The following is a 25,593-nucleotide window of genomic DNA, read 5'->3' on the forward strand; positions in this document are numbered from 1 at the left end:
ATATATGATTTGCAAATATTCTATCTCAGTATATAACTTGTCTTTTCATTCTTCTTTTTTTTTGGCTGCAAACCGTGTGGTTTGCAGGATCTTAGTTCCCTGACCAGGGATTGAACCCGGGCCCTCGGCAGTGAAAGCGCAGAGTCCTAACCACTGGACCACCAGGGAATTCCCTGTCTTTTCATTCTTCTAACTCTTGCAAAGCAAAAGTTAATTTTTTGGATCATGGTTTGGGTGTTTTCAACCCTTAAGCTCACAATCTCTGGATAATCTTTGATTCTTCATCTCTTAGTTCAAGCTCCCTCCACATCTTATGAGTTGCCAAGCCTAACCTCAAGATGTCTCCCAAATCTGTCCTCTCCTTTCCGTTCCCCTGTCTCCACCTTATTAACAGTTCTCATCACTCAGGTTACTGCAACAGCCTCTTAACTGGTGCTCGCACCTCTGGAGCTGTCCCCTGCACAATTCTAGCTGTGACCACATGCCTCCTCTGCTCCGAAATAACTTTAGCAGCTTCCGACCACCTATGAATGAAGTTTAACACCTTAGCTTACATGTGCCCCATCCATACTTTCCCATCTCCATGTGGGCCTTTGTGTTGTTGCCTCTTCTATGGAGAACCTACAGGGGATCCTGGTGCTGAAGTGAGGGTCCTTCCATCTGTAAGTACAGCCAGAGCTTGATGAATGAATGATTGCATGGATGAAAAAAATCCTGGGTCCGAGTGTCCCAACAACACACGTTCACAGAAAGGAAAGGTGGGTGCTGTGTTCTCTGCTCTTCTGTCTCACTCTCCAGTTACATTTGGAGGCAATTAAGAAAAACAACAGAAATAATTTCCACCAGAAGTTGATGATGAGCAATACTGAGTTTGGGTAACAATGAAAATGTAAGCTTAAATAATGCCCATTGTTTTCCCTTCACATCTAGCTTTTCCAGCAGTGGGTGGCAGCCTGAGAAAATTCTAAAAGCCAGCATGGTCTGGGGCCTGGGGAGACACAGAGTACAGACCAGAGGGGGCAAACTCAAATGCCTACAGAGGCCAAGAATGTACTAGATGTCAGTAGAACAGACTGGGGGCAAGACATACGGAGCACTCTGGACCCTTTTTTCTTTTTCCTACTTTGCATAATGAGTATAAGAAATCATTTCCTTTTTTCTTAACTCTATTACAAAAGAAAACAAAACCAAAGTGGTGTCAGTGAGATGAGAAATGTAAACTCACACTTAGCCTAGAGTAGGAGGTACAACAGGGAAAGGTGGGGTCTGTGGCAAACAGAAAGGTACCTGCTCACAAAGGGGGCAGCTGCTACTCGGCTCCAGCCATTCACTAGTGTGCAGGAATGTGGGCCCAGTGTGACCAGATCTTTCCATTTTCCAAGAGAAGTCAGAAATTCACATTTTTATGCAAAGTTTTCACAGTGTGAAATGTGGACAACTACTTAAAATTTTTTTTAACATCTTTATTGGAGTATAATTGCTTTACAATGGTGTTTCTGCTGTATAACAAAGTGAATCATCTATGCCTATACATATATCCCCATATTCCCCCTCTTGCGTCTCCCTCCCACCCTCCCTATCCCATCCCTCTAGGTGGTCACAAAGCACCGAGCTGATCTCCCTGTGCTATGCGGCTGCTTCCCACTAGCTATCTATTTTACATTTGGTAGTGTATATAAGTCCATGCCACTCTCTCACTTCGTCCCAGCTTACCCTTCCCCCTCCCCGTGTCCTCAAGTCCATTCTCTACATCCGTGTCTTTATCCCTGTTCTGCCCCTAGGTTCTTCAGAACCATTTTTTTTTTTTTAGATTCCATATATATGTGTTAGCATACGGTAATTGTTTTTCTCTTTCTGACTTACTTCACTCTGTATGACAGACTCTAGGTCCACCCACCTCACTACAAATAACTCAATTTCATTTCTTTTTATGGCTGAGTAATATTCCATTGTATATATATGCCACATCTTCTTTATTCATTCATCTGTCAATGGACACTTAGGTTGCTTCCATGTCCTGGCTATTATAAATAGTGCTGCAGTGAACACTGTGGTACATGTCTCTTTTTGAATTATGGTTTTCTCAGGGTATATGCCCAGAAGTGGGATTGCTGGGTCGTATAGTATTTCTAGTTTTTAGTTTTTTAAGGAACCTCCATACTGTTCTCCATAGTGGCTGTATCAATTTACATTCCCACCAACAGTGCAAGAGGGTTCCCTTTTCTCCACACCCTCTCCAGTATTTATTGTTTGTAGATTTTTTGATGATGGCCATTCTGACCGGTGGGAGGTGATACCTCATTGTAGACAACTACTTTAAATTTTTAAAGAATATCATGTGGCACATCAATATGTGAAGCTAAACAAAACAATTTTGGAAGCAAGATGTGGTCACGGGCTCCCAGTTTGTAATCTCTGGGACAGCTCTGCTTTATACCCATGGCACCCCATTTCATTCTCAAGTATCTTGGTTTCGACAATAAATTATATCATCACCCTATCTCTGATGTATAAGAAGGAGTACTGGATTGGGACTCAGGAGGCTTGGGTTCTATTGATTCATTGACTGACTGACTCATTTATTCATCCACTTATTCAATCAACACTTATGGAGTGTCTATTCTTTGCCAGTACTAGGTGCTGGTGAGCACTCTAGTCTTTTTTTTTTTTAATACATTTATTTATTTATTTTTGGCTGCACTGGGTCTTCGTTGCTGTGCATGGGCTTTCTCTAGTTGCGGCGAGCGGGGGCTACTCTTCGTTGCGGTGCGCGGGCTTCTCATTGCGGTGGCTTCTCTTGTTGCAGAGCACGGGCTCTAGGCACACAGGCTTCAGTAGTTGTGGCTCGCGGGCTCTAGAGCGCAGGCTCAGTAGCTGTGGCACACGGGCTTAGTTGCTCCGCGGCATGTGGGATCTTCCCGGGCCAGGGCTCGAACCCGTGTCCCCTGCATTGGCAGGCGGATTCTTAACCACTACACCACCAGGGAATTCCCTCTAGTCTTTTTGTTGTTGTTGTTGTTGCTATTTTTTTTCTTAAATTTATTTATTTATTTTGGCTGCACCGGGTCTTAGTTGCGGCATGAGGGATCTTTTAGTTGCGGCATGTGGGATCTTTTAGTTGCGGCACGTGGACTCTTAGTTGCAGCATGCAAACTCTTAGTTGCAGCATGCGAACTCTTTAGTTGCGGCATGCATGTGGGATCTAGTTCCCTGACCAGGGATCAAACCTGGGCCCCCTGCATTGGGAGCCCACAGTCTTACCCACTGGACCACCAAGGAAGTCCCTGTTGCTAATTAATAGACTTTATTTTTGGAGCAGTTTTAGGTTTACAGAAAAACTGAGCAGAAAGTACAGAGAGCTCTCATACCCCCCTGTCCCCCTCCTCTCCTCGGAGGCAATTTCCCCTATTATTAACATCTTTCATTAGTATGTACATTTGGTACAGCTGATGAATGAATATTTATACATTATTATTAAGTACAGTCCATAGTTTACATTAGGGTTCACTCTTGGTGTTATACAGGTCTATGAGTTTTGAAAAGTGTATAATGTTACATATCCACCACTACAGTATCATAAGGAATAGTTTCACTGCCTAAAAATCCTGTTCTTCACCTAGTCATCCCTCCCTCCCTTTCCCCAAAGTCTTGGCAGCCACTGATCTTTTTACTGTCTCTATAGTTTTGCCTTTTCCAGAATGCCATATGGTTAAAATCATACAGCATGTAGCCTTTTCAGACTGGCTTCCTTCACTTAGCAATACACATTTAACGTTCTTCTACATCTTGTCACTTAATAGCTCATTTCTTTTTAGCAGTGAAAAATATTCCATTGTCTGGATGTACCATAGTTTGTTTATCCATTCACCTACTGAAGGACATCTTGGTTGCTTACAAGTTTTGTCAATTATGAATAAAGCTGCTATAAACATTCGTGTGCAGGTTTTTGTGTGGACATGAGTTTTCATCTTATTTGAATAAATAGCAAGGAGCATAATTGCTGGACTGTATGTTAAAACTATGTTTAGTTTTGGAAGAAACTGCCAAACTGTCTTCCAAAGTGGCCATACTATTTTGCATTCCCAACAGCAATGAATGAGAGTTCCTGTTGCTCCAACATCCTTGTCAACATTTGGTGGTGTCAGTGTTTTGATTTTAGCTCTTCATAGGTATATAGTGGAATTCATTGTTTTAATTTGCAATTCCTTAGTGAATGATAGTGAGCATATTTTCAAACACTTAATTGCCACCTGTACAGCTTCTTTGGTGAGGTGTGTGTTAAGATCATTGGCCCATTTTTTTGATTGGGTTGTTTTCTTATTGTTGAGTTTTAAGAGTTCTTTGTATATTTTGGCTAACAGTCCTTTACTGGATATGTGTTTTGCAAGAATTTCTCCCAGTCTGTGGCTTGTCTTTTTATTCTTGTAATCTTTAGTCTTTTTAATGTAGAGTGGCATTGTCCAATAGAACTTTCTGGGATGATGGAAATGTTCTATATCTATGCTGCCCAATATGGTAGCCACTAATTACCTGTGGCTATTGAGTACTTGAAATGTGACTAGTGCAAGTGAGGAACTGAATTTTAAATTTAATTTTAATAACTTAAATTTAAATGGCCACATGTTGCCAGTGGTGACCATATTGGACAGTACAGATATAGAACAGTTCCCTTTTGCTTTTTTTTTTTTCTTCATGACATTGACTGGGGTCATTCTTATTTGCTCTTTCATTTACAACCTCCCTATCAATCCATTAGCAAGTCCTGTCAATTCTACCTCCACAATATTTTCCAAATCCACCCACTTCCCTTCAACCTTCACTGCTATAACTTTACTCCAAGCCACTGTCACCCCTTGCATGGACAACTCTAATAGCCTCAACATTGGTCTCCTTGCTTTCATCCTTGTCGTCTACAACTTTTTCTCTATGTGGCAGTCTGAGTATTTTGTTAAAACTTAGGTCAGACCACGTTACTCCTATGCTCAAAACCCTCTATGGCTTCCAATCACACCTAGAATAAAATCCGAACTACTTAGCCACCAAGCTCTGCAGGGTCTGACCCCCGTCTCTGGTCTCCTGTCTGCCACCACCCTCTTTGCTCACTCTGTCCTGGCCACACGGGGCTTCTTTATGTTGCTGGAACACACGAATCATTTTTCCCTCTTAGGGCTCCCCCTTCTTTGCACATGTTATTCCTTCCACCTGGCATGCTCTGTTTCTGGATATTGTCATTCCTGACTCTTCTCATCACTCAGGTCTCAATCCAAAAGTCACCTCTGAGGGGCCTGATGACTACCCAGTCTAAGTGGCCACCCCCAGTCACTCATTTTCTGTCACATCATCCTGCTCTACTTTCTTCAATATCCTTAGCACACCGAACATATCCTGCGTGCTTATTTGCTAACTTGTCTGTCTCCCCTCACAATCTCCATGCGGGCAGGGACGTGTCTGTCTTGCTCATCACTACAGTTAGCCCCCTCAACAGTGCTCAGGAATTGATCAATCAATATTCACTGAAGGAATGAACATCCCTAGAGCTACAGGGCAGCTGATAAAGCACTATCCCATTCAGGCCACAGAGCCTTAAAGCTTGGCCATTGCTCTTAAAGCCCTTAGAAACATGGTTGAGGTGAGCTGACATATGCTTACAAAAAGAGCCTCAACGCCACCAGGCTAAGTGGCAAATAAGTTCTGAAGACTGTCAGCATCATAGCAGTTTGGAGGAATGTTGGGGGCGACCCCAGAACCCTTGGAGGCTGAGTGGCACCACAGAGGAACAGAGATGTGAATTTAGGACTGCTGAAAAGTGTTCCAACTTTCATTATAGGAGTATCCCTTTCAGGAATGTTGTCATACTGACTTAACATCTGTATTAATAGTAACTCTTTTTCTTTATATCAACTTACTTTAAACATTTTAATACTTATTTTGGCCTCATTTATCCTAAGTAATGATAATAATAACGATAACAATAATAATGTTGTGCTTAGTAGATTTTAAAACATACATTAAAATAAATATGACTATTAAATGAAAAATGTCTTTGTGTCACCTCAAATTGTCTCTCACGCAGAGGTATATGAGGCACATTTTGGGAAAAATTATCGAAGCAATCACTTTTGGACAGCTGGTGCTTGGGCTGCTTTGCTGCCACGAGCCTTTAGTATCTGCGAATCTTGGATGTGGCACCCCCTCCCCATGTCTACAGTGGGCTAGGCCCTATGCTGGGTGCTGGGGCCACAGAGGAGAACAAGACACAATTCTTGCCCTCAAGGAGCGCTCAGTCTAGCAAGGAAGGCATATATGGAGACAAACACATCATAGTCCATAGCAAAAAGCCCATATAATACCAGTCTGTACAGAGTGCTGAGGGCATACAAAGAGAGGGCATGGAAGGCTTCACGGAGGAGGTGGCATCTTGAAGGGCAAAGGGAGAGAGAATGTTCCAGGCAGCAGGAACAGAGCAGGATGTATAAAGGCACCTGCAAAGTTTTTGTGGCCAGAGCACAGGATGAGGGTCAGGGACAGGGGTGGGAGGTGTGCAATGAAGCTGCAGAGATGGTCAGAGGCCAGATTATCAAGGGCCTAGAAGACCATGGTCTTATCCTAGAGGCCATGGGGAGCCTCTGAACAATTTTAAGATGGGGAGGAGGCCCATCTAGTGTGATCTAAGGCTAGAGCAAGTTCCCCAGCTGCTGCCCCATCACACCGGGCTTGAGGGTCTCACTCTTTACCTGGGAACAATGGCAGAACAAAGGATTTCTATGAAGCCTTGGGCATGTGCTGAAATGGATCGCTGATTTTAGTTTTTAGCTCTTAATTGTCAACTATATTGTTTGTCTTGGAATATAGATCCCCCCTGTTATCAGAAAGCCTTTCAATGACAATTAAGTATAACCACCAATTACCACTTTCCTGCCTCTGACCTGAATTAGAACCTGAGGCTGTGAATTAATCCCCCAGGCTTCTGGCATTTATAGGATATCAGCACTTAAAGGATGTTACCCTGATGTTTCGGGTGCTCTGGTCTTAACTTGCAAGGGACTACTGCAGTCTCCAACGGAATCGAAGCGATTTCTAAAATAGCCTATGATTCACTTTTTCTCCCCTCCTGTGCCTAAATCTGCTGGCTCCATGTGGAAGGATAGGCACAAGTAACTGGAGAGGTGACATCACGGGAGTGTGCTGCGTGCCTGCCAGCCAGCCAGCTTGTGGAGCTCAGCCTCGAGCGGTCTATCTGCCGGTCTGGGCGATGCCTCCCAGCCGCTTTGGAGTCACAGCTCCAGGTTCGTTGGTCCATGAGCTTTCTCCACATTTCTTTTTCAGACAAAATTTCTGGGCCGGGAAATCCAGGATAATGGGAATAGCAGCAGCAGGAAGAATAATACAGCCTTACATCTGTATAATGATTTAGAGTTGTGAAAGCCATTTGCTCCATTTTCCTCCACCCAAACACCAGTGGGAAATGGAAGCTGGGATTTTAGGCCTGCACTGGAGACAAACTCTCGCTCTCTTACACAAAAGAGCAAAGTGCTAACATTCCCTGTTCCCCTCAAAGTACATCCTGATTGGGCCTTGGATGCCACCAGAAGGTCAGAGAGATTCCTTTCAGCTTCTAGGTGCTTCCTGGAAGAGAAATTCTCCAGGACAAATTTGCCTGGCAGGCACAATCTATGAACCATGCCATGCTGATGGAGCTAGCAAGTAGTCCCAGCACTGCCAACTTCTTCTGCACACCCTGGCTTACAGTCCCTATGGTCCCGAAGACCTTTACTGGAGCCAAAGGCATAGCCTCTAACTGTGGAGCCCCGAAGGTAGGGTGTGTCATGAACATCTGGAAGTGCCAACAGCTGCCACGGTAGCTCAAGGTCCCGTGAAAGGAAAAAACACCACTGTATCAGCCATCATTGTGGATCCTGCAGTGAAGGGCCACTGAGCCCGCCCGTGAACAGCCAAGGAGTGGGGTGGAGGGATTCCTTCCTTGGAGGAGCCATAAAAATAGTTCTGCAGTGGTCTCATGTTGGCTCTGTGATATTCAAGCACCTGGTCTCAGCATAGCTTGGTGTCCCCAATGCTCTATTGCTACTGCCAGCATAAGAAGTCTCCCAGCCTGGCTTCCTTCCCCTGCTCCTCCCCAGCATTGTGGCTGCCGGGAAGGACACCAAAGGGGTGGCATACTCTTGCTTGGCCCTCTTGGTTAAATTTCAGTGTCACTTGTGTGTGTGTGTGTGTGTGTGTGTGTGTGTGTGTGTGTGTGGTGACGGTGGTGGTGGTGCGGGCGGAGTGGGGGTGGAACATGATGATAGAAGCAGTGACCCACAGATGCTTAGCAGTATTGCGAGAGTGGCAGGTGCTGTGGCTGCCGTAGCTGCCACTACCGCCACCACTACGTGAATTCAGAATGACCCAGTGCAAGACCATAGGTGCCGGTTAGTGCCATGAAAATGTCATCTTGGTAAATCAAGATGCTGTACTCATGCAATTCTGTCTGTTGGAAACCTTGGCGGGGTATAAAAGCGATCCTTTGGAAAGTTGAATCGGTAAACCTATATGTGGAAAGTGACAGGCAGAGCAGAACATTATCACCTCCAAAGCAGAGAGGCCTCCCAGAACTTGTTTTCCAGCTCATGGGGGATATGTGCACTTATGAAAATAAAGGATCACTGCCTCAGCCTGTTTTAGAGATGTGAATAAAAATCTTGGCTGGGGACCGCCTCCTCTCTGGTTGACTGATTTTCCAATTGATTTGTATTTATTAGCTAATGAAATTAAAGTTGTAAAAATGATAACAGAAACATAATAAATCTCTCCCACAACTGGCTGTTTCTATGTCACTATGGTGCATTCCTCACTTTGATTACTTCAAAGTCTATTATTTTGTTCTCAATTATTCTGTTTTTCTGGCACTGGAGAAAATCAATTTGTTTTATTTTCTCTTATTCATGCACTCAATTATGCTCTTTGGGCGCATTTAATCACTTTGATGTTTTCATTTTATGGCCCGTCTCTAGGCACTTCAGCTGCATTGCTGCCAACGGGCAAGCAGGACTAATTTGCATGTCACAATAGACTTGAAATTCTAACTCAATTTAGAAATCTTTATGAAATCTCCCTCCAAAATATGCTTGGAGCTTCAAAGAGGGAGAAGGATGTGGGTAAACCAGGAGCCTATAAAGATGCTTTCCTTTCTCAAATACTGAGAGCTCTTTGGTGACCTGACTGTAGCTTGGGGATGTCCCTGTCCAGGTACAGCAGAGCAGTCCACGGGATGGGATGTCTGCAGAGTTTCCTCTGGAATTTTGTGGTGAGAATCTTGCAAAGGCTGTCCCTTGGCAGCAAGGCCAGGGAGGTTGGGCCTGCTTAGTCTGGCGTAAACCGCCCCTCAGCACTGCTGGACTTGGCGGCAGTGCTAAAGACAGCACCTGAATCTCAGTCGGTTAAAGTGCCTCCGGGTAGATGGAGACAATCGTCAACAGTTAGTCATTCCAGAACCCTGAGTGGTTTACCTTATTTTTCTCTAATAAGTTCCAACACCCCTTTTGCCCCTCGATTATTTTAGAGCTAAAGGCTGGAGAGGACTAAAGTGATATAATTCCTTTAGGCATGAAATTTGGACAAACAGGGAAAAAAAAGCTTAATTAAACACATTAGAGGCCTCCAACTATTCTTCAAAAGTTTTCGGTTTGTTGCATACAACAACCATCAGCTCTACCTGGCAGAAAGAAAATTTTGTATTTCTTCTTCTGAACTTTGGGTATGATCTTCAGTTTCCCATGTGGAATCCCAGCTCCCTCCCTTACTTGCTGTGCGACCTTGTACAAGCTAATCAACCTCCCTAAGTCCTTTCCTATGTTAAATGGGGCTAATAATTTTATCTACTTCAGGGATAGGTTTGTTTCCTAAACTTCAGTACTGTTAAGAATTTCACCATGTTCACATATCACTTATGTGGAAACCTCTCTTACACTCTTAAAAGAAAAAAACTTAAATTCATCCTAAGCAAGGTGTCTGTGAAATCAAAGTGTTTGATGTGGTAGTTATATTGATATTTCTTTTTAATATACGTTAAAACATACATACATGAAATACACCAAGTTCATTCCTGCTTAAGAAGCTTTGATCCTGCTCTCCCCTTCATCTAGAATGTTCTTCATCCCAATTTTTGCAAAACTCCTCCCCTTACTGCATTAAACTCTATTCCCAAATGTCACCTCCTCAGGGAGGCCTTTACTGGCTATCCTATCTAAAATAGCATTCTTTCCAAATTTATCAGTAACCAACCACTAAGTATTTATTTATTTGCTCACTGTCTATCTTCCCCATTAGAACATAAGCTCCATGATGGGCAAGGCCTTCACCTGTCCTCTTTACATCTCTATCATGTAGAATAGTGCCTAGCACATATTAATACCAATTACATGTTTGTTGAATGAATGAAACATAAAAATAAAAAATCAGCCTAGTGGTAACCAGGCTCTCCTTCCACCCCACGAGGGTGGTGTCAGAAAAGGAAGAGCGAAAAACCAGGACTTTCATCCCTGCTCAATGGCAAGGAGGCCCACCCACCACTGTGTCAGTGGAGGCCACATGGGGAGCAGTAAAAAGGTGCCACTGCCATTCCTGGCCAGGGTGGTACCTTGAGGTCGAGTGGGGAGCCTGAATTTCCACCCCTGCCCAGTAGTAATGAAGTGCCCCTCCTCCCCCCAGACTGTCAATGACAGCTGAGTGGGGAACCTAGACTTTTACCCCCACCTGGAGGTAATGGGGTGGTGCTTCCCTTCCCTGCCAGGATGGTGTCAGAGGAAGCCTGCTGAAACAAGATTTAAATAAGGTGCAGGATTTCATAAAAATATCTAAAGTATCCAGGATATAATAGAAAATCACTCATACCAACAAACGAAAACTCTTAACTTGAATGAGAAAAAGGCAAACAAGAGAGGCCAACATAGAATGACAGCAATGTTGGAAATATCCGACAAGTAGTTTAAAGCAGGCATCATAAAAATACTTCAACAGGCAATTATAAACATGTTTGAAACAAATGAAAAAAAATGTCTCAGCAAGGAAATAGAAGAAATAAAGAAAAACTAAATGTAGATTTTAGAACTGAAAAATTCAATAAGTGAAATAAAAAAAACTCAACAGATGGGCTCAACAGCAGAACAGAGAGGGCAGAGGAAGAATCAGTAAACTGGAATATATAGAACAATAGAAATTACCTAATTTGAACAAAAGACAAAAAATAGTCATAAAAATGAGCAGAACCTCAGGGATCACATGGGACTATGATAAAAGATCTAACAGTCATGTCACCAAGGTCCCAGAGGAAGAGGAGAAAGAAGGTGGGACTGCAAAAGTATTTGAAGAAATAATGGCTAAAGATTTCCCAAATTTGGCAAAAGATAAAACCCTACAGATTAAAGAAGCTAACTAAATTCCAAACTGCCTAAACTCAAAGATCCAAACCAAGATCTATCATAATCAAATCCCTGAAAACTAAAGAAAAAGAGAAAATCTGGAAAGCTGAAAAACAAAAACAAAGGCTTACCTATAAGGGAAACATAATTCAAATGACAGTGGTTTTCTCATCAAAAACCATGGAGGCCAGAAGGAGGTGGTTCAGCATTTTTCAGGTGCTGAAAGAAAATAAATGTCAACCCAGAATTCTACATCCAATGAAAATGTCCTTCAGGAATGAAGGGGAAATGAAAATATTCTCAGAGGAAGGCAAACTAAGAGAATTTGTTGCTACTAGACCCACCCTAAATGACTAGCTAAAGGAAGTTTTTGACATGGAAAGGAAATGATGAAAGAAGAAATATTGGGACTTCCCAGGTGGCGCAGTGGTTAAGAAGCTGCCTGCCAATGCAGGGGACACGGGTTCGATCCCTGCTCCGGGAAGATCCCACATGCTGCGGAGCAACTAAATGCGTGCACCGCAACTACTGAGCCTGTGCTCTAGAGCCTGCGAGCCACAACTACTGAGCCTGTGAGCCACAACTACTGAAGCCCACGAGCCTAGAGCCCGTGCTCTGCAACAAGAGAAGCCACCGCAATGAGAAGCCCGCGCACCGCAACGAAGAGTAGCCCCCACTCGCCGCAACTAGAGAAAGCCCGCGCACAGCAACGAAGACCCAACGCAGCCAAAAATCAATAAATAAATACATAAAATTAAAAAAAAAAAGAAATCTTGAAGGAAGGAAGAAAGAACAATGCAAAGGGTAAAAATATGGGTAAATATCATAGATTTTTCTTCTCCTCTTGAATTTTCTAAATTATGTTTGATGATTGAAGGAAAAATTATAACGTTCTCTGATGTAGCTCTGAATATATATAGAGGAAATATCATTAGATTATATAATAACACAATTAGATTACAAACGGGGGAGGGGAAAGGGACTTAAAAGTAGGTAAGGTTTCTACACTTCACTCAAACTGGTAAAATGGCAACACCAGTAGACTGTGATATGCTACATATGTATAATATATACCCAGAACAACCAGTCAAAAGCCTATACAAACATATACAGTCAAAATTACTGCAGATAAATCAAAATGGAATTTGAACAAAGGTATAAGTCACCAACAGTAAAGGTAAAGAAAACAGAGAAACAAAGAACAGAAGGAACAAAGAGAAAACACAAAATAAAACGGCAGATTTAATCCCTAATATCAAAATTGCATTGAATATAAATGATCTAAATACACCAATTAAAAGACAAAGATTGGCAGAGTGGCTAAAAAAATGATCCAACTATATGCTGTCTACAAGAAACTCACTTCAAATATAAGTAGGTTGAGAGTAAAAGGATAGAATAATATATGCCATGAAACATTAGTAAACAAAGGAGGAGTGGCTATATTGATATTAGATAAAGTAGACCTCAGAACAACAAAAAAATTACCATGGACAAAGAAGGACATTACATAATGGTAAAAGGGTCAATCTACCAAGAAGATACAGCAATCCTAAATGTGCATGCGCCAAACAACAGAGCTTTAGAGTACCTGAAGCAAAACCTGATACAGCTATAAGGAAAAATAGATAGATCCACAATTAGAATTGGAGAATTCAACATCACTCTCTTAGCAATTGATAATAGAACAACTAGACAGAAAATGAGCAAGGATATAGAATAACTCAACAATGCTACCAACCAACAGGATCTAAGTGACATTGATCAAATAATCCACCAAACAACAGCAGAATATATTACATTCTTTTCAAGCACTCACAGAACATACCAAGGCATATGGTCTATGCCAAGATAGACCATATACTGGGTTATAAAACAAGCCTCAACAAATTTAAAATATTTGAAATTATACAGAACATGTTTTCTGACCACAGTGGTATCAAAGTAGAAATAAAAAAAAAAAACCTCCTGAAAAAAAACCTTCAGGTCCAGATGGTCTCATTGGAGAATTCTACTAAAAAGGAGAATTAACATCAATTCTATACTCTCTCTTGCAGAAAACAGAAGAGGAGGTAACACTTCTGAACTCATTTTTATAGGGCTAGTATTGCCCTGATACTGAAAGCAAATGATGGTGTCACAAAAAATAAAACTACAGACTAATATCCCTTATGAATATAGATGTAAAGTCCTCAACAAAATATTAGCAAATAGAATTCTTAGCAATTAATTCTTAGAATTAGCAAACAGTTCCTAGAATTAGCAAATATATGTATATATATATATATATATATATATATTTTTTTTTACACCATGAACAAGTGGGGTTTATCCCAGGTATACAAAGCTGGTTCAGTATTTGAAAATCAATCAATGTAACCTACCATATTAAAAGGCTAAAAAGAAAAATTACATATATACTGGTATTAGTGTCAACTGATGCAGAAACAGCATTAAATAAAATTCAGCATCCATTCATGACATAAATTCTCAGAAAACTAGGAATATAGCGGGGTACTGCCTCAACTTTTAAGGAAAATCTACAAAACCTATAGCTAACATCATACTTAATGGTAAAAGACGATGTTTTCCCTCTAAGTTCTGGAACAAGGCAAGGATGTCTGTCCTCACCACTCTTACTCAACATAATACTGGAAGTCTAATCCAGTGTAATAAGGCAAGAAAAGGAAACAAAAAGCATATAGATCAGACAGGAAGAAATAAAACTGTCTCTACTTGCAGATGGTGATCTATGTAGAGAATCTTAAGGAGTCTACAAGAAAACAGCCAGAAACAATAAATGAGTTCAGGAAGGTCACAGGATACAAGAACAATATACAAAAATTGTATTTCTATATACTAGCAATGAACACATGGAAACCAAAATGAAAAACATAATAAATCAATAAAAGAAAAACTTAGGTATAAAACCTGTTAAGGATGTGTATGCTGGAAATGACAAAATGCTAATGAAGGAAATCAAAGAAGATCTAAATAAATGGAGAGACATACCATGTTCATGGATTGGAATTCTCTCTAAATTGATATACAGGTTAAACACAATTCCTAACAAAATCACAACATGGTTTTCTTTTTTTTTTTTTAAAGATATAGACAAGGTTATTCTAAAGGTTATAATGGAAAGGCAAAGAAACTAGTATAGCTAAAACAACTTTGAAAAAGAAAGGGGAATCACTCTACCTGATTTATTATATAGCTACTACAGTAACCAGGACAGGAATAGGTACGTAGATCAATGGCACGGAAGAGAAAACCCAGAAAAAAGACCGAGACAGTTGCCTTGGAGTGAATGACAGTTTTGGAAAGGGAGGTGGTCCTAGGGAGCTATCTGGATTTTCAGCCCTTCTACTAGATTGAAGAGGCTTTACATCATGACATGCTTTTCAAGACAAATGGAAGCACCCTAGAATTACTAGAGGTACCTGAGAAAGGAATCAGTACCTCAAACGTGTAAAATAGTCCATCTCCAGTCCCTTATTTTTCCAGCTGTGTGCAGGTACAGTGACCAGATTTTGTAAACCAAAAACTGGGACATAAGGTCTGATAAAAGATTATTGTCTTAAAAAGCTCCAACATGTATTTCTTTTTTTCTGACTATAAAAGCAATACACGTTCATGGGAGAAATTTTGAAAAACACAGAAAAAGAATACAGAACAAGTAAAAAATTACCCATAATTTCAATCCTACCATCAAAGATAACTACTGTTAGGGCTTCCCTGGTGGCGCAGTGGTTAAGAATCCGCCTCCCAGTGCAGGGGACAAGGGTTCAAGCCCTGGTCTGGGAAGTTCCCACACGCCACGGAGCAATGAAGCCCGTGCGCCACAACTACTGAGCCTGCGCTCTAGAGCCCAAAAGCCACAACTACTGAGTCCTCGTGCCCCAACTACTGAAGCCCGCGCGCCTAGAGCCCGTGCTCCGCAACAAGAGAAGCCACCGCAATGAGAAGCCCATGCACCGCAACGAAGAGTAGCCCCGCTCACCACAACCGGAGAAAGCATGCACGCAGCAAGGAAGACCCAACACAGCCAAAAATAAATAAATTAAATAAATAAATAAATTAAAAAAAAAAGATAACTACTGTTAGCACTTTTGGTATATTTCCTTCTAGTGTTTTTCTATGCATATCCACACACTCACACACACATTATATATATTTACAAAATTGAGACTATATGGTATTAAATCATTTCTTATCTTTTTTTTTCACTTAAGATTGTTACCATGAGCATTATTCTCTTGTCATCAAATTATCTTTAAAAATTTCTTTTTAATTGGCTGCAACAAATTCTTCCATGTAGTTATACTGATATTGTATCATACCTCAAACTCAATGTATTGAAAGTATATGATTTTGTAAAACTATCCCCCACCCCCAATGGCTCCCCATCCCAGTTGGTATCAAGGCTGGAAACCTCGGAGTCATCTTTACTCCTTCCTTTCTCCTTGATCCCCTATAAATGACATACCTCCAAGTGCTGTTGATACTCTCTTCCTAACAGCTCTCAGCCATTCGGGACGAATAGGATAGGGAGTAGCCTACCACCACTGTTCTGGTCCAGGTCTTTGCAGGCTCACCCTTGGAATACCACCATGATCCATCCAAACATCACTGCATCATGTCATGTCCTAATTCCAGAACCTAGAATGGCTCCCACTTTACTGTATCTGATATGGACAATTCAGCCTGAAATTCAAGGAAACCTGCCATCTGCCCCTGGCTCCCACCTATCCAAGTTTCCATTGTTTATGAGCACTTCCCTCTTCTATCTATTCAAAACATCCCAGCCTTCTGAAAGCACTCTCCTTAAAGTCTTACTTCTCTTCTTCTACCTTGCATCAGCCCTTATTATGTCCTGATCTGTCTAAGGGGGTTAGTTTTGTCTCCTCACCTAGACTTCTCAGCTGTTTTTTAGAAGCAGGGTTCATGTCTTAAACTTCTCTTATATCTCCCATGACACCAAGCACATGGGAAGTTCCAAAAAATATTCATTGATTGATTTAGCTGGGCTTTAAAGTGGAGACACAATGATACTTCTTAAAATCGACCTCATTCAGAACCTCACTTTGGGAGACATTGCAAGGTGGGAAGAGTTTACTAGGGGCGATTGGAAAGAGCAGACAGGGATGATGAGTAGACTTGACTGAGCAATAGTGCCAAGAAGAGGAGGGGCACCAGGTCTAGATTCAAATCCTGATGTCACCACTTACTTGTTACGTGACTGTGGGCATGTTACATTAGCTCTGCGGGCACCAGTTTTCTACCTCATGAGGTAATAGTGAGGATGAAATGAGATCAAGTATGTAAAGAATCCAGCATGGTGATGCACAGTAGGCTTTCAATAATGGGAGTTCCCACCTCGTGGATTTAGGTAGGTATTTCAAGTCATCAAAAGTAACCTGCCAAGGGTTTTCATCGTTTGTTAAAAGCCGCCGTCAAAGTTACTAGAACTTTGGGGAGCAGCCTTCATTTTCATTTTAGAATTTCTAAAATTTTCAGCATGATATATTTACAACTTTTTTGTTTAACAATGACAGTAACAACAACAATAACCAGCCTTTCCAATTCTTACACACTTTAGTGAAGCAAGCGAGGCTCCTGGAAGAGACCACAGTGGGCTGAAGAGGGGTAAAGAAAGGATAGGGGATGGCAAAGGGAGATAAGGGATGGACATCACAGAGATCCTCACCTGAAGTCATGCAAATTGGCTCAGAGTAGCCCCCACAATCCTGCTCCAAAGTCCTTCCAAGAAGCCCTAAAGCAAATGGTCAGTCTGTCTTGGGACCAACCCTGACTTTCAATTTACCCTCATGGCTTCTCAGGAAGCAAGAGAAGGTGTGGAAGTAAGCCGAGTTTCCATGGTGTAGAGTCCCACAGGGCAGGAGCACTGCTTCAAGCTGGGGGCTCCAGCAGGCCTTGGACATGCCCAGACCTGATGACCCAATTGCTAGTCCCTAGAAGAATGTCAATCCCAGACTTCAGGCTGCTAGAGGAGGTGCTGCTTACATTCAGCACAGTGGTTCTCCCAAGAATATTACCGGTAGATGTGCAAAGGGTCTGAGCTTGGGGCTGTGGAACTGTAAATAGACTGGGCCTGGTGACCACAGCACACTTCAGGCAGCAGGAGTCACGTGGGTTGGCTTCTTCCACCTTCTGTCCTTCTCTTTTACTTCTCTACTCATCTCAAAATGGAGTGGAAGTTTCAATTACTGTATGGTGGGGTGAGGGGGGCATGGCTAAAAGACCTAGGTCAGGGACCAGAATTTCAAATGTTGTCCATGGCTGATTTCCTCCCATTTCCAGAGAGACATCAGATTTCAGGTGCTTTGGATCAGCCACAAGGAAGGAGCCGGGTGTGTAGTACAAGGTGGGAGGGGTTTACCAGGGGCGATTGGAAAAAGCAGATGATGAGTAGGCTTGATAGAGCAACACTGCAAAGAGAGGAGGGGCACTGGAAAGGCCAAACAGCCTGACTCCAAAGTCTCAATTCAGACAGACCCGGGTTCAAATGTCTGCTCCACTACCTATTAGCACAGTGTGTGGCACAGAGTAGGTGCTTAGTAATTCCTTGCTGAATGACTGAATAAAGGTGACCTTGGCCAAGTCATTTATGCTCTCTGAGACTCTCTGAGTTCCTCATCTGTAAGATAAATAGTAGCTATTATTCTTATTATTTCTCCTGTGGTGTCTCTCCCCACACCCATATCAGTTTGCTGGCCCATCTCCCCAACCCTGCACCATAGAGGCTGCCATACTAAGCCTCCTTCATTAAGGGTTAGAAAGGGCAGATGGGCACAAGGTCTGCTCTTTCCTCTTGTGTCCTCCCCCCACCTCGTCCTCTCCTCCTGCTCCTTTCCTCCTGGTCCCATTTGTTTACTTTTCTAACTTAGGCAAACTTGGGGTAGAATCTGGGAACACAGAGCAAGTGTAGAAACCTCCAGTTACAACTGCAACACATACTCACATATACACAACTCACCTCCCCCTCCCCCTCCCCCACCAGGTCGGGCCTGGGCTGCAACATGAAGCTTTTGGCCCCCTAGGGACTTTTACTTGATTCAAATGTCATCAGTACCAGGGATTAGAAAACCTCTACCCCTGTTTCCCCATGCAGAGCTAGGCAGGCTCAGGGAGCTAGCTGCCTCTGGGGATTGATCACATCAGCACTGTTCCAACTCTGGAAGGTTCACTGTGAGCCAACTCCTCTGGAGTACGTCAACCAGAGAGGAAAGACAAACAAGTTTGAGCACATGAAGATGGTGCGAGGGTGATTTTACAGTAGTGGTCATGAGCTAGGCTGAGCGATCCACTCTGTAACCCACACTTCCTTGTGAACAATGACACATATCTTCAAGATTCATTGGCACGAGAAGAACGATTTGTGGGAGCAACACATAGCTTTTCTCTGTATAAAGCTAACAGCTTGAATGGACTCTCCATAGTTGTATTTTTGTCGTTTTTCTCTCTTAGAAAGTCTAATGGGCAGTAATGATGGGATAAGGTGAGGTCCAAATCTGCCTGTGCCTCCAGTCATCCTGTGGCATATGGAATGCATCTCTATACGATGAACCTCCTCAGGTTTCATCTCCAATAGGTTAAAAATCCCACCTTTTGTGCTTCTAAGGGATGTGAGAAAGAGAGAAAACCCAAGCTCAAAGGTTAAACAAATTCAACCAGATATGCTGGTGAAACTCCTTCCCATAGAGTGGAGCTTAATCCATCCACTCCCTCATTGCCATCCACCTCCCCCAAATAATCCTTGCCTCTGCCCCACTACCTTTGTTTTTAATGGGGGGTGGGAATGAGTGGGGGGAGGGAGGCACTGAGAGAAATGGCCAGCCTCACAGAGGTTTTATACGCAAGAACAAATGATAGTCTTGTAGGCAGGTTCAGGAAAATCTTTCAGAATGCAGAAAATTCAGCAGCCTTTCCACACTGACCATTGTCATGGCAACACACTATCTGATGGCAGCATGCGTCACCAGGCTGGAGGGGCACGGTCTCAGTATAGCAGGTTAGCCTGGCCATTTTTAGCAACATTTGGACTTCTTTCTAGCCTCATTTCTTCTAGGTTCAACTGAATTTCTTTTAGGTTCTGGACTTATGTGCTCTGCTCATTTGCATGGCTAGAACACAAGACTTTGTCAATATGAAATGGATGGCTAAATGGAAAAATCTGAAGATTCCTAGTATTCTATAGCCATTCTACTTGCTGTCTTGGCTCCCCACCCACTCTCAGCCACCTAGTTTCTTTTCTTCTCCTCATCAATTCTTTCCTATACACAGCATTACCTCCCCCGTGCCCCCCCCCAACTGTGACTCATCTACCAACCCCTGCACTCTCATCATCTTCTTTTTATTGTTTTTCTATTTTCTCATTTTAATGTACAGCATCCTAGAATCTTAGGATTGGAAGGAACCTTGACAATAACCTAGTATAATCACCCTCCTCCAAATGCAGGAGTCTGTCTACGATATGACAGTCAAGTGACTGTCTTGTCTCTATTTGTATGTCTCCAGCAATAGAGACCTCATTCCTTTCTGGGCAGTCTGTTCCACTTTGGACAGCTCTAATCATTAGAAAATTCTTCTTTCTATTGAATGAAAATCTGCCTTTTAATAATATCTACACATGGATCCTAGATCTGTGCCCTGTGACCACATAGACTCTGTCTATGCCCTCTGCTCTGTGACAGCCTCTCAGAGATATAGGACCACATCCCCCTGGGTCTTCTTTTCTCCAAAAGCCCAGCTCCTCCAACCAGACCTCTTGGAGCCTGGGCTCCAGTCCTCTCCCCATCCTAACTGACCTCCTGGAGCATATGCTCCTATTTGTCTCCAGTTCTTTTAAAGTGAGGTCGATACTGCATTAGCATCTCTGGAGGCCACCTTGCCCTGGTGACTCACACTGACGAAACTCCCTAACTCTCTTGCAGACAAAATATTGCAAAGCCATGTTTCCCATCTTGTGTGTGTCCAGTTGCTTTTGAGGACCCAATTCCTAGTCCATATATTTTCTCCCAGTTTAATTTCATGGTGTTGCAGCCAGAATATTGCTTTAACCTATTAGGATCTTTTAAAAAATCTTGACTTCCATGTAACTTACATATCCTCTAAGATTTTCTATTATTATTATTACTATTTTTTAACCAACCCTCAAACTAATCTTTTATCTCAAGTCTTTTCAAAATTTATTCTTCTTTTGGGTTTCTTACCTTTCCTAGTTCTCTTCCCTTTGAATTACCTTCCTTACGTCTTCTCTCACTTGTCATTTCCATTTCCTCAGTAGCAAGATGTCACCAGTCTCTGGAGATAAGTGCCTGGGTATGTGTGCAGGAAAGCATGAGGGCATACAGATATCTGCACATACCTAGGTGTGAGCAGTAGCTGCAGAGCCTTGTTTAGTTTCTCTGTTTCTATTGCTTTGTCTGTGCTCTACCAGGATTTAGAGACTGGATGAGGGGAAAATGGCAAGGTAGAAGGAAAAGGGGTAAGAGAAGTTGGTCCAGGATCTGAGAAGGGCAGTAGGAAACTAGGGTGGGAGCACGAGTGTTAATCGGGGCTGCAGCGCAGTGAGAAGGGCTGAAGAAGGGCCAGGAAAAGAAGGATTTTAAAGTCCTTAAAAAGGTTGGAGGAGGGAGGAGGATTTGGTTAGGAAGTGAGGACTTCTGAGGCTGGTAGCCATTGAGAGGCCAGAGGGAGGTGGCTTGAAACTACAGGGTCAGGGAAAGGCTGAGGGATGTGGGACACCTGAGAGGGGCAATAAGCATTGCTATGAGCACAACCTTATGAGTCTATGACTCTTTTTTTTTTTTAATTTATTTTATTTATTTATTTATGGCTGTGTTGGGTCCTCGTTTCTGTGTGAGGGCTTTCTCTAGTTGTGGCAAGCGGGGGCCACTCTTCATCGTGGCGTGTGGGCCTCTCACCACCGCGGCCTCACTTGTTGCGGACCACAGGCTCCAGACGCGCAGGCTCAGTAATTGTGGCTCACAGGCCCAGCTGCTCTGCGGCATGTGGGATCTTCCCAGACCAGGGCTCGAACCCGTGTCCCCTGCATTGGCAGGCAGACTCTCAACCACTGCGCCACCAGGGAAGCCCGAGTCTATGACTCTTGAGCTTAGAAACTTTTCTCTGGTCAAAGGAGCCTGGGATGTGGAGTCCCTGCGTATGGACTCAGCTGTTGTCACAGACCTGGCTGTACTAGAGGACGGGGCCTTAATATCACCCTCGGCAAAGACCCCCAGGATACAACGTGTTCCCTCAGACTAACTCTGACGCAGAATAGGCCTCCCTTTCATGCTAGATTCTATTCCAACGAGGAGTCAAAGTTAGGAGAACTGGTGCTATCTTGGTTGTTAGATGAATAAACATGGGAATTTCACTCTCCAGGATAGGCAATGTGATACCTTTGGCCTCTTAACTTTGCAAGTAATTAGGATCCAAAAAAATATGCACACGTACACACATTCAATTAAACAGGAATGTGGGTGCCAAAACGACTTTTAAAAAATGGTAGATGAAGTGAGTTGAGTTGAGAAGCAGCAGCTGGGGTTGGGAGGGGGGCTCTACCAATAGTGTCCCCAAACAGCTAGTGGACAGTGTGATCAAGGGGGCGATAACCTGATGACTGCCATTTTCCCTCTGTCCAGAGGCCAGAATAATTGGAGGCCAGCCTTAGGGAAGGGAAGGATAGGGCAGCAGCCCCGTCTCCAGTGCTCTAAGTGAGACTGGGGAACCCACTCCCAGGGCTTCAGAATCCCTGACTACTCATTGTGGGCTCACAGTCACTCGAGGCTCTACTGGACCAAGGAAACACATTGGAACAGAATGTCTGTGAGCACCCTTCACCCCTACCTCCAACCCCAAGTCTGAATTGACTTGATTTTCCCTCATCGTAGAGAGGATTTTACTGTTGCCCTTTTCAAAGGGAGAGTTCCAGGTCACACTTTAGAACTGGCTTTCCACTGGAGGTGCCTAAAGTTGAACCTTTTGTTCCCCTGAAGGTGACATTAGCTGGCCAAATGACAATCCCAACCAGAGTGACCAGTGCGGAATTCCAACTACAAGCTCTCAGGCCAAGAAGAGGTTTCCCTTCCAAGTCGGTGTAAAGATTAGCCACCAAATGACAAATGGTATTGGGGGAAGCCCCCACTGATGGGTCACCACAAGCTGGGTGGAATGAGGAGGGCAGGACTCGAGGGGTGGCGCTCACCTTTGATGTAGTTGAGGATTTGCTGGACTCGGTGGGGCTCATTGCGGTCTGGCCGGCAGCTTGGCGTGATTTCCAGCACATAATCAGGACCATATGCTGTGAAAAACTGTAACGAAAAGGGAAAGGCCAAAAAACAAACTAAACCACAGAAAACCTCCAAACCAAACCACATACAAACAGAACAATCAAGAGAAATCCACCGCTACTGACAAGGTAAGGGAGGCCCAGGTGGGCAGGGCAGGAGGATGCAGCAGGAAACCGTTCCCCATTTTCAAACCTCCCGTGACAGTCCACTGTGAAATTCTTTGGCTTGGTGTTCAAGGTCCTCTCTGCTCACGTCTCAACTTTTCTCTCCAGCCACTCTATCCCCCTGTTCTCTAGCCACACTGGCCTGCTCCGGGCTCTCCCAAATGAGACCGGGCTTGGTTCCCCCCCGCCCCGCCCCCACCCCCGAGGATCTTTGCCATTGCTCTTTCCTGGGGTCTGCAAAGGCCCTCCCCCAACCCCTGCTGCCTGTGAAAAACCTCCCCATCCTTCTAGGCACAGCTCAAATGTCACCTCCTTCACAAAGCTGTCCCTCATTCTCCACCAACCCCCAGAGTGTTCTGTTGGTACATCTCTTATGGCCCTTTTTCAACAAATCGACAGTGCTTGCCGGCATGTCACATACAGGTCACTGTGCCAGCTGCTGCGGGGGCTGTGAAGATGGACAAACCCTCCTCTGGGGTCCTCTGGGTGTTCCCAAGCACGTTCTGCAGTGTGTAGAGATTTTTCAACAGCGACCTGATCTCCCTGCACTGGATTATCAACTCCTTGAAGGCAGGCAGCACCTGTGCCTTAGTCACCTCCTTGGTCCTCACAGACCAAGGCAGCTGCCTGTTAGTTTTGGTTGCCTTGAATTCCCTGACCCGGGAATGCCAAATGAGCCTGGTTTCTCTAGTTATTCTTTCTCCGTAGTAGAGTTTATTTGTTTTTAAATTCAGGGAATCAAAATAAAGGTTTTTGGATTCTATTTCTAGTTCACTAGATGATTCCTTGTGACCTTTGGTAAGTCACAATATCTGATTCAGCTTCTCTATTAGGGCCTGCTTGGGGAAAAACACCCCATGACAAAGGGAATCATTCAATTGGGATAAGCCTTTGAATGGGAAATATGCAAAGCTACTATTTCTGTTTAGTTTTTAACAGAAATAGTATTTGTGCACACTCTCTGGAGAGAGAGCATATGGTCCTTAACATTATGTGCTTTCAATAGTGATATTGTTAGGTGGTAAGTAAGCCAGGGAAATTCAAATTCCATGGAAAAAAATGGTACAGAGGGCATGAGTAAAAGGGATCTTGGTATGTGTCATGAATTTGATGTCATCCAAAGAGCCTCTAAAAAAATAATCCAGTGTGATTGCCATTGCCACCAAATTATCCTTGTTAAGAGTCTGGATGTACATCTGGCCACAAGGGAGAGGTTGTGGAACAATCTCTAGGGATTCTAACAGCGTCTTTGTGGAATCTATGGGAATAATTTGATGGGGAGATGGCTTTTGCACATCCATGACAGAAGATTCCACACATCTAATTAAAAGAAAAATGACCAAGACTGTGCCAATGCTTATAATGCCTTTTTTTTTTTTTTTTGGACTGAACTAAAAAGGAAAGAGGGGTCTAGTTCCTTCCTGCTGGGGTTATTACTCTCTGATGCCTGAAGCCCCGAATTCTGGAGATAGAAGGGGCCTTGAGTAGAGATCATCTTTACCACATCCATATATGGAATGGACAAGAGGGGTTACCTGGGGGACACATCCAGAAACTAACTCCCCCATTCTGATCAAAGAAACCTGAGAGGTTTGTATTTTTAGCCAAGGAGGGCCCCTCAGTCCAAGCCCGAGAACCTCGTGGGCTTGGCTCTGGAAGGGAAGGCTTCAAACAGGTGTGGCCCTCTCTCCTTGGACAGCCTCTCCTCCTCCAGAAGGTGTCAAGTAATACACTCATTTCACGGGTATGGAAAGACGGGTTTAGAGAGAGCAATAGAAGAAAGGCAGCTGCAACGAAGAAGCCACTCTGGGGGACCCAAACCCCTGGCATCAAAGTGCTATAAAAATCAGAGTCAGGGGCCTCGCTGAGGTCTAGGAGGAGGGAATGTTCTGCCTCCATCTACGAAGATAACACTGCTGATCCTCTGTCAGCAAGGCATGTTGTGAGCTATCTGTTTTGGGCTGAGCGTCTGGAACAACGTGTCCTCATTGTGAGGGCCTGCCGCACGCTCAGCCGCGTTCTCTGGCTTTAGCCCCCTCTTGGGCCAAGAGCACATGGTTGCAAGACGGTCAGCTGGGGCCAGAACTGACTGCCACGTGAGAGCTCAGCTTGACTGGGATCAAGGCTCCTGTCCTGGCTGCATGAGCACCTGGCTTTAACTAACCCATAAATAACCCATTCTTTGCTGAAGCAGGCTGGCTGCAGGTAAGTGTGGGTTCCTAAACATCTCCCCACCTTTGCCAATCAAATATTATTCCCAGGTCCTGCTTATTCGCACTATTCTTAGGCTAGGGGACCCAGATGATTTAAGAAAGTCCCTGTTTTGTGATCCAATTCCACATGGCAGCTGACTGGTCCTAGCCTTGGGAGGCTCTGCTTGGGGCTGAGGGAAGTGACAGGCACCGGGAAGGCAGAGGCTGTATCTAAGGCAAAGGTGGTGCGGTGCCCTCTTCCCCTCTCTGGCTCTCTCGTGGTATTTCTGTTTCTGTGTTATATTATGCTTTTAGTTTTGCACTCGTTAACTCCTTTCTACGGGACCATGAACTCTGCAAAGGCAGAAACTTCTGTCGCATTCTCTTTGCGGAGCCTGTAGAGTTGAATTTCCTTCAACCTTTACTTTAAAATTATGTTGAATTACATTAATTCACAAAAGGTTTAGCTGGCCGTTCAGTTAATTCTGTGGAATAATGC

At 43.6% G+C, this 25,593-nt stretch overlaps 1 protein-coding gene across 2 annotated transcripts in view; it reads right to left on the reverse strand.

Annotated features, from left to right (window-relative positions):
• The window catches only part of HDAC8 (histone deacetylase 8), a 236,021-nt gene that overhangs the window by 2,638 nt on the left and 207,790 nt on the right, over positions 1 to 25,593 (reverse strand). Inside the window, exons 10-11 of one of the 2 annotated variants that reach the window (XM_061178034.1) lie at positions 22,654 to 22,759; positions 11,577 to 11,636 (exon numbers count right to left, since the gene is read on the reverse strand). In XM_061178034.1, coding sequence (XP_061034017.1) covers positions 11,620 to 11,636; positions 22,654 to 22,759 — 123 coding nt within the window. In that variant the 3' untranslated portion in view covers positions 11,577 to 11,619. Of the gene's footprint in view, positions 1 to 11,576; positions 11,637 to 22,653; positions 22,760 to 25,593 lie in introns of those variants that run through there. The other variant, XM_061178033.1, reaches the window with a different exon arrangement.

This window comes from Eubalaena glacialis, chromosome X (assembly GCF_028564815.1).
Source record: "Eubalaena glacialis isolate mEubGla1 chromosome X, mEubGla1.1.hap2.+ XY, whole genome shotgun sequence".
NCBI classification, from domain to species: Eukaryota; Metazoa; Chordata; class Mammalia; order Artiodactyla; family Balaenidae; genus Eubalaena; species Eubalaena glacialis.